This window comes from Aplysia californica, unplaced genomic scaffold (genome assembly GCF_000002075.1).
Source record: "Aplysia californica isolate F4 #8 unplaced genomic scaffold, AplCal3.0 scaffold00286, whole genome shotgun sequence".
Classification (NCBI taxonomy): domain Eukaryota; kingdom Metazoa; phylum Mollusca; class Gastropoda; order Aplysiida; family Aplysiidae; genus Aplysia; species Aplysia californica.
The window spans coordinates 131,364-147,741 of NW_004797556.1; the positions used below are offsets into that span (position 1 = coordinate 131,364).

At 41.8% G+C, this 16,378-nt stretch overlaps 1 protein-coding gene across 1 annotated transcript in view; it reads right to left on the reverse strand.

Annotated features, from left to right (window-relative positions):
- Positions 1-16,070, reverse strand: part of LOC101860505 (alpha-(1,3)-fucosyltransferase fut-6) — a 26,609-nt gene extending 10,539 nt beyond the window's left edge. Inside the window, exons 1-4 of the mRNA XM_005101506.3 lie at positions 15,862-16,070; positions 5,534-6,574; positions 1,288-1,416; positions 80-174 (exon numbers count right to left, since the gene is read on the reverse strand). Coding sequence (XP_005101563.1) covers positions 80-174; positions 1,288-1,416; positions 5,534-6,542 — 1,233 coding nt within the window. The 5' untranslated portion in view covers positions 6,543-6,574; positions 15,862-16,070. The remainder of the gene's footprint in view (positions 1-79; positions 175-1,287; positions 1,417-5,533; positions 6,575-15,861) is intronic.
- Between the last annotated feature and the right edge of the window lie 308 nt (positions 16,071-16,378).

The following is a 16,378-nucleotide window of genomic DNA, read 5'->3' on the forward strand; positions in this document are numbered from 1 at the left end:
CACACACACACACACACACACACACCACAAAAACATAACAAAGGCAAACATAAAAAGGTAAGGAGAAATCAATTCGCACCTGCATCTCCTTCACGTAGGCTTCCCTTCTGCTGGGAGTGCCACAGTTGCTGACTAACCAAGCCACAGATTTTTGCTTGCTCAGAGCCATTTGATCTAAGGAGAGATAAACGTAGCTTGAAGGATTTAGTCATAGAAAAGCTTTGTCTTCATAGATCTAATAATAGCCATTCTTTTTAACGAGTGTTGCTGGTCGACGCCAAAGAGACACGTAAAATTAGAATATATTATGGAGAGCTCCTGAGAGGGAAGTGAAAACTGGCTCTCGAAATTCTCAAGCAATATCTGTGAAACGAACTTAAAGGAAAAATAAAAAGTGAGGGGGGGGGGGGGGGGGTAGGCTAGTGTAATAATACATTTCTGTTTGACTGTTTTATTAACACGTAATTCGGTCAATGCAGCAATGGAAATCGTAGAAAGAAGAGAGGTGTGACAAAACTTCAAAACTGCGCCTTACCGAGCACAATGCAAACAATGAACTGTTCTCCCATCGTACTGCACAATGGCGATAAGTGCGTTGTTCCTTCGGTTTGTATTAGGATTGGTTATGCTGCGGATGACACTGATTCGAACTTCCAATGAGAAGTTCTTGAGCCGGAATTGTTGGGGAATTTCCACAGATTTCTACCAATCTGGCTCGGTCCTATTGGAGATAAACTTTTATGTTCGGAGGTCTTATAGCCTCAGGGTGTCGAAAAGGACTTTAACCAGCACAGTAAAATACAACGAAGGTACGAGTTGAGGTCACATTAAGCTGTTGCAGTCTTTGAAAGCATTAGTGAAAGTTAAAGATGAGATGAAATAGAATAGGGTATGGTAAGATAGATGATAATGCCCAGGGACAAAGAGTGAGAGAACAAGAGAGAGATTTATTAGAGAAGGAACTACAGACAAACAAAGAAAAGAAACAAAGCAATAATAGAGAGATAATAAGAAAACAAAACAAACAACGGGGGGGGGGGGGAAATGACAACGGGAGAGAGGAGTTTAAGAGAGAGAGAGAGAGAGAGAGAGAGAGAGAGAGAGAGTGAAAGAGAGTGTGTGTGAGAGAGAGAGAGAGAGAGTGAAAGAGAGTGTGTGAGAGAGAGAGAGAGAGAGAGAGAGAGAGAGAGAGAGAGAGAGAGAGAGAGAGAGAGAGAGAGAGAGAGAGAGAGAGAGGGGGGGAGAGAGGGAGAGAGAGAAAGAGAGTCTGCATGAAAGTGTGCTTACAATATTCGTCGTCCCTTGTGGGCTGAGCCGTGTGGGTCCAGGCGAATACCGAATATGGTGTGAAAATGTCTGCGTCCAAGCGATAGTTCATTGTCCAGTTAAACTGGTCCTTCCACAGATTGTATTTTGCTGGGGACAGTAAACCGAAACATTAAAACGAACGAGAGAAAGAGAGTTGAGGGGACCTTGGACGAATGTAACAGAAAAAAAATTGCGAGAGCTTTATTTGACAAGGAAGAAGAAATGGGACCATAATTACGTTCTTACAACCCTAACAAAAAAAGCAAAAATTGAATAAATAAAATAAACCAACGAAAAATTATGACATGATGGAACTGAGCTAAGTAACCCATTGATAACACAGCAGCTTGTGAATTCAGAGCTCAAAATGTTTTTAATCAAGCACAACAAAAACCAAAAACATTTAACTTTTAAATGCATATAACAGCTTACATGCCGTTCGTGATTTTATAGAAGTTCATTAAATTGAAATAGGGCCTATTGTCATTTCCTGAACACCAGAAAGTTGAAGAAATTAGTAAACCCAGCTATCTGAACAAAATTGTAATAATTGTCAGGTAAATTTAGTTTCAGAATTTCACAGCTCGGTTGTGGTTGCTTTTTTAAGTTTGAAAATGAAATTAGGAAGGCATGACACGATAATAATTGACTGTGAGCACTAGAACTTAGAACCCTATTTTTGTCAAATCGGGGCGAGGGGGTGGGGAAGGGAGCCTATTCATAATTTAGCCTCGCTCTAGATGTTGTCAGCTATACCAAATCCAGCTTGATCATCATTATACTATACTTGACGTTTTTTGTCGTTGGTTTCATGTTTCAATTTGAATGAGTGTATGAGTGTGCGTGTGTGTTTGCGCACGTGTGTATGTTTGTGTGTTTGTGTGTGTGTGCGTTTAAGTTTGGGCAGGTGTATGCATGTGTGTGTATGTGTGTGTGTGTGAGAGAGAGAGAGAGAGTGTGTGTGTGTGTGTGTGTGTGTGTGTGTGTGTGTGCATGTGTGTGAGTGTGTGTGAGTGTGTGTGTGTGTGTGTGTGTGTGTGTGTGTGTGTGTGTTTGAGTGTGTGTGGAGTGTATTGCAAAGAGGGTCGGGGCTAGTTTTTCTAACATGAGAGGCATTCAGGAAAGGATTTGAATTGCAGGTACTTATTTGTTAGCTATACCCCCGTTGTTTACAGTACTTGTCAAAGGATTTCATTAAAGAGAAAAGTTAATGCAAAATTAGGAACAAATCAGCAGAATGGTTTCAAAAAGTAAAAATTTGCGCTTTGTGTAAGCAATTCAAGCCAGCACTGACTATAGAAGACAGATAAGAATTATCGTTGGCAACCAGAACAGATTTAAAAGAGAAAAACTTGTAATGGCGTCACAGTACTGGACATTTCAAATTGATCTATTAGTGCTTTCCAAATGTTCCCAATGGAATCAGAGAAAGCACAGGAGAAATTAATCAAGTACCATTCATGTAGCATCATAAACAACACTTCATGTACACACAGAAACAAACTTCTTTCGGCCAAGCCAAAGATCCTGAATATTATTATTATGTTGAAGGATGAAAAGAGATTGTAATTTTTTCATATTATTCAGATGAAAGGCATTATATTCTATTGCATTGCAGCGATATCTTTTTAGGCAGAGTAGTGTTTTATAATATCAGCTTATTTATTACAACTGACTTTTAAAATAAAAGACAGAAACGCAGCTTTCCAGATTTCCAATATTTTTTTTACAGTACAGGTTTTACATATGAGCACCATTTCCAGGATTAAAGAATGTTTACTACAGATAGAAAGTTGAACCATACTATTGCGTAACCTCTGTTATTGCGCAGAGGTCAATGAGCCCACATTAACATAACGTGGATAATTAACTGATTTACGATGATGTTTTTATCTGCAAAATCCCTCATTAACAGTTAAAAACAAAAATTCACAGAGGACATTAAGTCAACAGAGTACGCCCTGCAAAACTAGAATGTTTTCCGTAAGGTTCCAGCAGAAGACCTGGTAATGCTCTTCCAGAATCTACTTACTGCGTTTGACACTACATGCAGAGAGTGGTGTCCGAGTATCTCGCATACAAAAAGTAGAAGCAAAGACTTTTAGATATTTTAACCAGCACCGGTAGCGGCATCGGCCAAAATGTGAGAAAATTGCTGTCTTCGTGGGGGTAGCTAGTTAGGACGTAATTTGAAGTCACTACTGTATTTCAGACTATAGTGCAGTAAAAAAATTCGTGGGGCAACCTATCATCAAAGAAATATCTCTTTACCGGGTGAATCAATATCATCCATACTTGGCACAGCACTTAGATTCAATTTTGTCTTAATTTGGTAATAATTCCCCCCCCTCCCCTAACAATTGAGACTACTAGATTATCAAGAATTTATTACTTGAGTTATTGTGGGAGATCATGATTTATCCTATGAGTGAAATTGTTGTAATCACGAGTTTCAAAGTACAGTGGAAACCTGACATAACAGGGATGGTGGGAGTAGAGAAAATGTCCTGTTATATCCAATCCCTGTTAAATCAGAAATGCAAGGAAAGTAAGCATTTGTGAACTAATCCAGCTGTACTTATTCATGGGTAGTTTCCTTTGCCACAAGTATCCACGAGCAGGGGTTTTGGCACCAACTTTCTCCTTGCCTCCTAAAACCACATCAGAAGAGCTTGTTCCACAGCATTTGCATCGGGTAGTCTCATCTTCTTTCGATCCAGAGCAAACTTTTCAATGGAGTATGCTGCCACTTATCTTCTCTCTATCCTTGATTACGGTGTGGATCGACCCTAGTGGAATGTCGAACTGACAACAAATGTCTGCCAGTGGAGCTTGCTTTTTGTCAACAGCCTGGATTATTTAGTATTTTTTTGTCAATTGAAAGGCATTTTCTCTTGCGTTTGACATCGTTGGTGACAGCAGATACATTACGCATGTGTGTTGCTAGGTTTCGGGCTAGATAAAGGTCTGCAGCACACCGCAGCGCTCTCTCGCTTAACACGCTGCGTGTGCTTGCAGTGACATGGCTTGCATAGGCTTGCTCTCTCTCTCTCTCTCTCTCTCTCTCTCTCTCTCTCTCTCTCTCTCTCTCTCTTTCTCTCTTACTTTTTACTCATTGTTTAGGAGCCTTTGTCCCTGCTATAACCGGTTGGGCTCCGATGAGGCCCTGTTATTGCCGATAACTTTTAATAGAGACAAAGAGTACAAAAAATCGGAGATTTAAAAATCCCTGTAATTACCGGATCCCTGTTATTACCAGGCCTGTTATATGTGGTTTCCACTGTATAGACTCTGCTTACAAAAGGTTAGAAGGTGAATGTAGTGCGCATAGTAATGTATGCAAATTCTGCTTATATGTGTGAAATGTACGGAGTCATTTCCCCGAAGTCCATTGCTAAAACAACCCCATGTATGGAATAAAAACTTTTCATCATAAGTCTAAATAAAATACTTTTAAAAAAATAATAACTCCGTCTCAGAGAACATGGGAATGTTCACGTCACTTCCTGCTTCTCACACGCATTTTGCATACTATTTTGTTAACGCATAATAACATGCCCTACGTCACAACTAACTAATGACACTCTTTAACAGTAAGCCTTGTTACAAGAAATACATTATCTAGTGAACATTTTTCTACACTAAACGTTCTCAAATCATACGAGGCGTTCAATAAAATGCCGCCTTAAGGAAAAAAACGACAGACGCTTTTAAAAGCGATATTGTCCGAGCTGTAATCCTTTAAAAATCGGTAGAAACCACCTACCTGGATTTTAAATTATTATTATTTATTGAGGAATTTTCTAGAATACAGATAACAGGTGTTTACAAAAATGATGATCTGTCAAAACTTTGCAGTCACACAGCCGGCAGTACAAAATGCCTCATCTGGTCACCCAACCAGGAGAGTGACTGACAGTGAATCGCACATCGTCGGCCTGTCACAGAACTGCGTCAAGTGACCGGAACGGATAATTTTCACCGTCGCATTACACTGTATAGGGAAAGTGACCACAAAGTGTTTAGGACAAAATGACTCAAGCCATTGTGCAAAAGCTGGAAAGTCTATGTTCGATAGTGGATAAATATTTGACAATAAGTTACGCTACGAATTTTTGACCGAACTATAATAACATTATTTTCATTCCCAGGTACCCGCTGCATAGCGAAACTAATACTATCAGTTCCATAAAGAATTGTTAAAACAAAATCAGTCATCTTTTACCTGGATACCTGTATCGTTGTGGGGCCTCGATTTGAAAACTAATCCAGATCTGACCAGATGGTCGAGGAGGTGGAAGTCCGATACGTTTCTCCATGAATATGATGACGGCGTCTGATTCATTGAGTCTGTCCCGCGAACTGTGAAACTCACATTCACTGTACGGACAAGCGGAGAAATCTCTGTTGTAAGAGACAAAAGGTTGGGGATTTCTTATAAATGTCGGACAATTATAGCATGCAATTACTTTCTTTTTTGTGGGCCGAGCTGCCAATTTATTGTTAGCTTTATTTCTGAAGCTCATTTCTATAACCGCATTCCTGTACAGCCGCGGTGTGACAATGAAGGGTGATTTGAAGGTGTGCTGATCAGTGGAGTCGTATCCCTGTTCGTGAAGCGCCTTCACTGCCCACTCCTTTTCTTTAGCGTTCAAGTTGTCTGTCCACGAACATAACGTAGCCCTGGATGTACCAATGGAAAACCACTTCAGATTTTCTCGTGACATCCCCGGCAAATGATGGATTACCGGACGCTTATAAATCAGACTACCATTTTTACTTGCATCGTTAAACAGTGGCGCTCTGGTTGTTGATAATACCGAAGATTCTGTCACGTTTTCCCACACCGAATTCAAATTTAGAGATGTCTCTTTAATTATCGTGGTCAAGTTTTTCTCCATGATTTGTCCCCGATCCACAGTATCATGTATCCTGTTGAATTTATTATCCACAGTGTCTGAAGGCATTTGGTCACCATCAATAACCTTGGGACCGTTTTCATCCGTTTGGGACCAAAATAGTTCTGAGTGTTTATAGATTCTGAATCTTTTCAAAGGCATCAAATTTCTATTTCCTTGAATAGCATATGAGGCTGGCCATGTCCAAGGCTTTGGATCAAAATACAATTTGTAGGCAAGCAAGAGTAGAAAGCTTGTGCTGAGGGAAGTGAGAATTAACAAAACGACGAAGAGTTTCTTCTGATTCCACGTGGCCGCCCAACACTCCTTTGCCATGCTGTCTGTCTCGATTGCTACAGTTCTTGTTTCTGAAAGTATAGTATTGTGTATATAAGAGCAAATTTGTACAACACGAACCCTTTTTAATTAGGTCTGAGTTCTCAAACAATGGAAATTCTCTGGAATATTGCAAACTGAGAGTGACTATTCGCCAGGACACTTTAGGTCTAAAACGTGTTAAAATTCACTGAGATAAAGGAAGGGATAGCTTTACTTTGATCTCGTAAACAAAAACAACAGTCTTTGCTGCCTGTCGTTTCCAGTCCTAAGAGAAAAAAAAAACTACGATAGCCGTGTCATGTTTCAATTTCATCTGTTTTCTAACCCCCCCCCCCTCCCAATCCCCACTAACCCCTCTCCAACCCCCCCTCTCTCTCTTTCTCTCTCTCTCTCTCTCTCTCTCTCTCTCTCTCTCTCTCTCTCTCTCTCTCTCTCTCTCTCTCTCTCTCGATCTCGCTCTCGCTCTCTCTCTCTCTCTAATATATATAATATATACACCACAAGCTTCTATAGAAATTTCTTGAAGCATGAATTCGAAGACTACATATTTCAACCAAATTTTAATACGTAGTCAAATCATTGGGACAAAAGCTGTTATTTCAGTTCATATTATTATTAAGATAAGAGATAAGATAAGAGATAAGATAGTACTTTGTTATCCCAGAGGGAAATTTTCCTTGGCTGTACAGGACCGTAAAAACACATGCAGGTATACATAAAAATTTTAAATTATATATACAATACTCTCATTAAAATTCAATATGAAACGAGAGGTAAGGCTGACAAAATGTACATTTACATCAAATGCATCATTCAACCACATGCAGGAATTCAAATACTAGACCTTTTGAGTTATATACAGATACATACTCTTAGAGCAACACCCATCTATGCTCATTCTAACAAAAGCCTTATGCTAGATGGTAAAAAACTTCTTTTATATCTTTCTTTCTTTGTTTTTGGGGGTACATATCTGCCGCTGCGTGATCTTACAATTTGTGTGGAAAAGGGGTGTGACGAGTCGTTTATAATGCTTTTTATCTTTTTTATACGTGTGGCGTTATACATTTCATCCATTCAATTAAAATCATATCCAGAGATCTTGCTGGCTTTCTTAATGGTTCTGTCAAATTTTTCTTTATCTTTCACCTTACAATTCCCACCCTAGCAGCAAATACAAAATAATAGCACACTTTCATTTGTGTAATTTGCTCCTTCAATTGTAACAAACATCCATTATCCTTTTCTCTCCGACTTTTTTCGGGGGGAGGGGGGGGGGGGGGTATGATACTCTTTTGTGAAACATTTTATCTTCGGCACTCATGTAAACCTATCTGTGTTGCAAATAGCCATACAGTATTGACATTAAATCAGGAGCAAGGGCTTATCCCACCGTTACTCCCACATCCTGATGCGCTACTTTCAAGATACCAGATGGACTACCCCCACACCTCAACCTCCTCGCCGAACGAAAAACACAAGTCTCCTGATCAATGACATTCCCAAGCCTGTATAAACACGATGGAAAAACGCATTGAGAATGAACTGAATGTTATAGACTGGCATGGTAGACCATCAAGGAAAACAATTGTCAGACTGCTGAGGTGGTAGACCATCAAGGAAAACAATTGTCAGACTGCTGAGGTGGTAGACCATCAAGGAAAACAATTGTCAGACTGCTGAGGTGGTAGACCATCAAGGAAAACAATTGTCAGACTGCTGAGGTGGTAGACCATCAAGGAAAACAATTGTCAGACTGCTGAGGTGGTAGACCATCAAGGAAAACAATTGTCAGACTGCTGAGGTGGTAGACCATCAAGGAAAACAGAAACATTGCGGTAGACCGTCACGTGGACCAGCGTCGACTTATTTTTTCCACGATCGATAAAACCTACCACGCCTCATTTAAAACCCCGAAAGAGTCCAAGACGTTATCAGCATGAAGCCAAAGAATGTTTAAAGTGAGATCTATATTTAGCCGTGCATTGCCAGCAGGCTTCTTTTACCCCTCTCGTGTGGTTTTTAAAATCTCTGGCCTACATCCATTTTCTATTGCAGAATGTTTGCGCTTGACTTTCTGTCCAGTAAAAAAAAAAATAACGAAAGACGGCGGAAAAGGCGTGACTAAAAATTTTTAAGAATCCAAACAAAATAAACAAGAAAATTACGAGACATCCTTCGACAACCCCTTAGAGACTATAATTCTTTGTGGGAACTTATGAGACGCTTAAAAAAACTAGATATGAACAAAGGCAGGGTGTGGCATTTAATTAATTTACTGGTCACTGACACTTTCAACAATGAGCAGGCTGTTGAGACATCCAGGTTCAAAGTCCATCTTGTATAGAACAAGCCAAGACTGCGAAGAGCTTTGAATCGTCAGAATATTACCCCTTTGCCAATTCGGTCTAGGGCGATCTGAACTATAGTGGGGCCGCTTAGCAAACCTATTGTGCATTTTGTGATACAAGCACCAAACTTGGCACAAATGTTCATTAACATATTGAAATCATTTTCAGATATGGGGCCACTCGGATTTCTCCCTTAATGGCCGCCATATTGGATTTCAAAATGGCCGCCATTTGAAATCTACATTTGCGATTATCTCTGGGTCAAATGCTGCTATTGACTTGATTTTGGTGTCTAAATATATGTTTTTGGGGTCAACAAATCCAATGGTAGCAATCTGCATTGCGTAATTTTACTAAAGGGTCGCCATATTGGATTTCAAAATGGCCGACATTTGAGATCTACATTTGTGATTATCTCTGGGTCTAATGCTGCTATTGACTTCATTTTGATGTCTAAATGTATGTTTTTTGGGTCAAGCAAGCCAATGGTAACAATCTGCATTGCGCATTTGTACTAATGGGTCGCCATATTGGATTTCAAAATGGCTGCTTTACATTGCATGGCTGCTTCTCGATCTACATTCGTCGTTATCTTGTCGCCGTCACGTGTTAGGAGAATTACAAGCCAAACCCTTCACAGTGTGCCCTGGAGGATGCCAAGAAGAATCTGTTGCAACCGTTGCTGCTTGCCTTAGTCAGCATGATCCTAGAGAGACCCAGCATCAAGGACCAGATGGCAGACACTAACCCTGCAGCAATTACGGCAGACTAGATACTGAAGTTCAACTGCGTAAAACACAAGCGAACACGTAGCACCACATCATCCACTTGTGTCAGGCACAGTGTTGCACAGGAGACCCCACTTCCAACATACATTGGGATGATGTTGCATGCTCATACACACAAAAAGGAATTGGTCGACAGACTGTCACACCTTGGCCTGAGCATCTCTTATAATAGAGTGCTCCAGCTCTCGGCACAGATGGGAAACCATGTCTGCCAACAATTTTAAAGAGATCAAGTGGTCTGATCTCCAAAAGTGCGTGGCGAAGAGTTCACAATTGCCGCTGCAGATAACATAGATCACAATCCTAGTGCAACAACATCAAAAGACTCCTTCCAAAGTGCCACTATCTCCCTCGTACAACATCCTTCTCACACTGGTGAAGGAGTAAATCGGAGCATATTCGTTGCTGGAGAATCTGGGTATGCACGGTCCAAGACTGTCGCCCCTTTGCCGCACTATTGTACTGATGTCACTAGCAGCATCAAGACGTCGCCTGTCCCAGCTGCTGGAGTTGCGTCATTGACCAGAGGAGACTTCAAACAGTGGACTGCTGAAGAATACCATTGGTTAGGCAATGCAAAACACGCCTGGGAGACAACACTTGTACAGTGGACAATGAAAACACATCTTGGGCTGCATTTCATGCCAGCCGACAGCCACCAGAAGGTAGAGTCATCTGTCCCACGTCGCTGCTTCCCCTCTTCCTGGAAAGTGCCCACACTGTGGCAATGATCAGGCATTCAATGGACGCTGTGAAGAAAGCTGTAGAACACCTGAATCCTGGACAGACATCAGGGGTCACCTTGGATCAGCCACTGTTAGCTTTGGCCAAGCAGATACAGTGGAAGTGGCCACAGAGTTATGGGGATGACCATATAGTGGTGATGATTGGTGGTCTCCACATACAGATGACAGTACTGAAAACACTGGGGGACTGGCTGCAAGGGAGGGGTTGGCTGGCAAGCACCTGTGCAAGCCGAGATTGCGACAGCAAGGACAGCAGACTCATTCCTGCGAGCATCTCAAGTCTTGTGCACAAGAAGAGCACTTCAAGTAACTGCAGCAGCACTGTACATCCTGCAACACCATGCCTACTACCACTACTGTCTGGGAGAAACCAGGGATGCAGAGGACATTCCCGCGTTTGGAGACTGGTGTCGCCAGAGATGAGACAACATCTCCCAGTTTTGCTACAGAGCAGCTGTGCTGGAACAAGAACTGTTGGTTCTAGTGTATGTGCGTTCTCTCAGGCAGGGATCTTTGATGATGTACCTCGATGCTCTGACAGAGCTGGTCACCGTGTTCCACGCACTAGATCATACCCACTATGCTAGGTGGATACCAGTGCACCTGAAGAACATCGCCGAACTCACTACCAAACACCCAGACGTAGCAAAGAAATTTAGTGAAGGCCATTTCACAGTTGAGAAAACACAGAGGGTGTTCTATTTAATCCCGATTGACCAGGCACATGAGCAGAAAAATGCCTGCATCAAAGGAAACGGTGGCGCGGTTGGGCTAAATGACAATCCTAGTGCCCTTCGCCGCTTGATGGTTTCAAGACCAGGAATTGCTAGGGAGATCGAAGAATTCCAGGACGGGAACCAATACTGGAGAAGGCAAACAGCAGACACACGTCATCATGATCAGACGCCAAGTGTACATGCCTCATTTGTGAAAGATGTTCGCTCTCTCGTCGGTGTCATAGAGAAGATGGGCAACCCATTCGAGGAGGAGAGTCAGGATCTAGTCATACTGGACACAAAGGACATCGCAGGTCATTGTGCCATGGAGACCGTGATGAAAGCCAAGAGGATTGGACAAGAGCAGCCCGAGGCTTTCACCAAAGAGTGTCTGTCGGACAGAACAAAGGCAGTGGACGACCCCATTCCTCGTGACAAAGCTGAAGGTATTCAGCACTTCCACTCCAAGAAACAGGAGTAAATGTTAGGAACACTTCGCCTCTGTCAAAAATTACCGTGAACTCATTGCACGCCTGTACATTGGCTGGCAGATGGGGGATGGAAACCTTGAGGAGTTCTTTCGTCACAAGAACCAGGCATGTCCTCCTGCACTGTCTGCTGGTGGAAACCTCTTCACTTGTACTTCTTAGTAAGAATGATCTCATCACAGGCTTTGAAGAAATCTTCGACGCCAAGACAGAGACTCCTGTCACTACCTGTATAGTTTTTGAGGGAGCAGCCATCGCCCACATTGGCTGCATTAAATTAAAGACATTTGAAGAGTATGCTCCTAAGATCTTCTTTCCATAAGGCAAGAAGACTGGGTGGGCAGTCTGGACGGTACTGTCAGAACTCACTGAAGCGCTGCTGCTGGTGTCCTCTGCACCACGCGACATACCAAACGATGCAATGTCCATCATCAAGAGGTTCGTGATCCTGTTGTATGATCGAACTAGCAAATGCACGGACATTGACACCGCCAGGAGGAAATTCTTCGCAAGGAAGAACGATGTGCAGCTGATCCCCCCAACGAAGGTAGCTTTAGAGGAACATGTCAAGAGGGGAGTGTAATGAGGTGGAAATGTGTGGGGTCAGATACTTTTGCCAGCAAAAGAGCTCCCTCCACAAAACAACTAGGGTTGGTCAATGACTGGAGGGCAGTGCACACCATACTGGACCAAGCTACCCGAGGCAGCTCACAGCTGCATTGAGCTGGCTTCTTGCAAGTGCCATTTATGGTGTGTGAGGCTGTGCAAATGCAAGGGTTGTTTTGAAGGGTATTCAATAGTTTTCATGGCGTCCTTTCATGTCATGACTGAGAAGGACGTAAAATCGGAGATCCACCATATCAAATGATCTTACTATTAGTGTGTTCTGTAAAGCGATATTCTACAACCAAATCAAATCAGCTTCTATGGGAACAAAGTCAGCTGATTAAAAACAGTAAATCAGAATTTTCTTTTTGAAAAGAGTCTCAAGAGTTACACTTTGAGCTTCTGAAGTTGAAATTTCAATACACAGGAGACTTCAATGAGAATTGAAATATTAACCGATGTCATTTTAACGGCAAACTTATCAGAGCTTTTTTACCTCTTTGCTGAACCTCATTTCGGAGGAGTTTTGTTAAACACAAAACAAGCTATGTTAGCTGTGGCTTATTATTCTGCAGTACTCACAATCAACATGATAATGTAGCACCATTCTGAATTCAAGCGCTCGTCAAAATAAAGAAATCGAATTGTTTTTATTTTTATTTTAGGAAGGGGGGGGGGGGTTAACACCCATAATGTCCGTTTAAAAACACATTGCTATTTGGATTTTACTGCCAAACGTTGATCAAAGGCACACAAAAATGTCAATTTGCAATTTCTGAGGCTTTCGGAGTCACCAAATTTTTGGCTGCCATTTTCTGGCTTGTTTTGTGTTTAACACTAGACGACTCCAACCTCGATCGATTACAAATGCGACATCTATTAAAGATAGACGGTACTTTTTTAATAAAAAAAAAGAACAAGTTTTAACATTATACCAATAACTCAACATGCCTAAACACTGACAAGTGCCTAATTCCACCGCTTGTTAAACATTATTACAACCTAGCAAACGTCACCTGCTACGAGTAGGTCCTGATTGTTACAATGGGGACCCGAAGACATTTAAATGACGCAAAATGGATGTTGTCTAACGAAATGAAAGGGTTTGGGCATTTGTTTGGGTTGACAGCTTAAGCCTACGGCGGGGGGGGGGGGGGGGGTTGAGAGGGACAGAAGTACAATATCAAGTATTTTGAATCACACATTTTGTAATTTTCACACAACCGGCCCAACAAATCTATGCGGGAGAAAAATATCAATCAATAAACTACAAAGTTTTCACTCGAACGAACGCAATGAACATTTCCATTAGGAAAAGGCAACTGCACAATTGACAATTCACTACCATGAAATTTTCTATCTGATATTTTTGGCCGTTTTGAGTCACTGAGGAAACCGTGAATTTAGAAACCAATTTATGTTCTTCTATCTGCTCTTATCAAAGTAGTAAAATTATTCGGAGCCGTTTTCAAGAAATTCATAGAACTGTATTCAAAGAAGTTTGACATGTTGGGAAACAACATTTTTACGTCAAATTACAGAACTTTGTAATTTAAGGGAAGCGAAATATTTGGACAGTATGTTAAATGGTTACTACGTTGCTAAGGTGTTTATAATTCAAATTTGGTATTCAGAAGCGCGTTAACGTCTGGTGATCGGTTTTATCACTTTACCCCTCCCCCACCCCTCACATCCACACTCAAGCATTGCACTCAATAATAAATAATACATTTAACATACGATTGCTACATGAATATCCGGACTCTTTAGTCTGAACCTCTTTTCATTGGTTTTTTTTTTAACGAAGACAGCATTAACTGTTATAATAGATCTAAACAACTCCATAACATAGAGAGATATGAGTCATAACACACACACACACACGCACGCGCGCGCGCACACACACACACACACACACACACAAACACACACACACACACAAACACACACGCACACACACACACACACTCACACGTGGACTCTCGTGGCCAAGAGGTTATTAAGGTGTTGGCCTCTCAATCAAAGGTACCGGGTTCGAATCCGAGTAGCGACCGAAACATTTTCTTCTCTAAAATGGTCTCTTTTCACTTCCTTTCCTGCTCTCTAGCAATGTTCTGTCGTCTGCTTTCGTCTCCTCTTTTTGCCCCCACCCCCTCACTTCCTTTGCCCCCTCCCCTGGGCTTCTGACTCTTTCTGCAGCCACGTCTACTGCTACTCCTTGGCTCCTTCTTAGCGCTGTCTTTCAGCCACACCTCTGATCTTCTGATAGGAAAGATCTACACCTAGCCTTCTTGGACAAGGGCGGAACATCTCAGAGGGCCCGTGTGCAAGACGCGCACGATAAAGATCCCTTGGTGGTCTAAAATCGATAAGAAAAAGCTTCGGCCGCCACCCGGGCAAAATTAAAAATTTCCTACCACTGAACAAGTTTAATATATTCCGCGCGCTCACACGACTTTAAGCAGTTGCGAGCGCTGTAAAACACTTACCAAAAAACAACAACACACACATACACATTAACACATACACACACACGCACATTCTCACCCCCCCCCCCCCCCCCCCACACGCACACGCATACAATATGCTTACACACATACCCTATTATATAAAATTATAATATACTAAATATATATATACTTGGCTAAACTAACAGAACAAACACCTCAGGAGACATTTATCATAAAGGGGCAAAGAAAGAGGGCGAGAGATGGTAGGCTCAAGGTAACCATGACACGTTCAACTAACCATACAACAGGACATTGTTATAATGTGTACTTGTTCTACGGCGCAAGGCGCGCTACAGTAAGTCTTTTCAGGCCACGCCCTCATCTAAATTTACTATTTACTCCTGAAAACTGAAAGAAGAATAAAGTAGTCTCACAGCAGACATGATATTTCGAAAACGAAACAGCTTTCTTTATGGACGACCCAATTTCCCCTTAGAGTTTTTTTTTTAAGGAGAAAGTCAAAAAAGAACTGGTGGACACGAGGAGGGGTGGGGGAAAAGGACTGAAGCATAATTGTTTGCCCTACCCAGGGCAGAACAGTTAATACTCTTAAGACAACGATTCGAATTATAGAACATTGTCCCGGCCTTTTCCATTCCATGCAAAAAGTGACAAAGATTTAATTAAAAGAAAAGATTGCAACATCCAAAGAAACGTGCAACAGAGTGAAGCCGATTTCCTAAAAAGAAATACAGCAGTGAAAACAAAGAAAGGACCATGAAAGTTTGTGTGTTTCCTTTTGCATGGATATGGGTATGGGGGCTATAAGTGCCGAAAATTAGAGGTGTTACAAGACAGTAATAATCACAAAAAATAGAAGGAGAGAAAAGGACGATTGATGTCGATCGGAAAGAAAGAGAAAACCACACCAGATCGCCCGTATATAAGGGGAATGAAGAGAAGAGGAAAACAGAAACAGGGAACAATAATATTATGACTAACAACTCTATCAGAAAAACCGAACGGACTAGAACTGACAAAAGGAAGGAATAAGGTACTGTTCACTGTCACCGTCAATGTCTGCCCCAGACTTGATAAAGACACATGAAAAACAAATTGGGGTCAAGTGGGACTTCCCTCGTAAGCATTTCCGAAATAATAGTTCACTTACCTTAGAACTCAGTGAGCGAAACACACCGTGCCGAGTCTTCAAGTTCTCCTCTGCTCTGCCTGAGTCCGAGCTACCAACGCCGTTTGCATTTATCAGACGTAGGCCTGGATATAGATCTACAGTCTAGATTCTACCTGCGCACAGGATTTGCCTGTGACAGAACTTGGTCCCATAACAATAACACAAGGGAAGAGGGTAGAAAATCTACGAGTCGAGTATTGTATTAACAAAATCCGATACCCGGAACGGTCAAGTGTTCGTTGGAATACCACGGTGTCGATTATCAAAATTGTAACGGATTTGGCGATAGGCCTAGCCAGTGGAATAGGGCCCAATGGTATGCACGACTTCATAGCCATGGCACCAATTTGAACGCGTTGGCGGTCATTTTGGTTTGGGTTGAAGAGGTGAAAGTGCAGGGAGCTCTGTTTGTGAGAGTCAGTGTGATAGTGTATGTGTCTGCATCTGTGTGTGTGTGTGTGTGTGTGTGTGTGTGTGTGTGTGTGTGTGTGTGTGT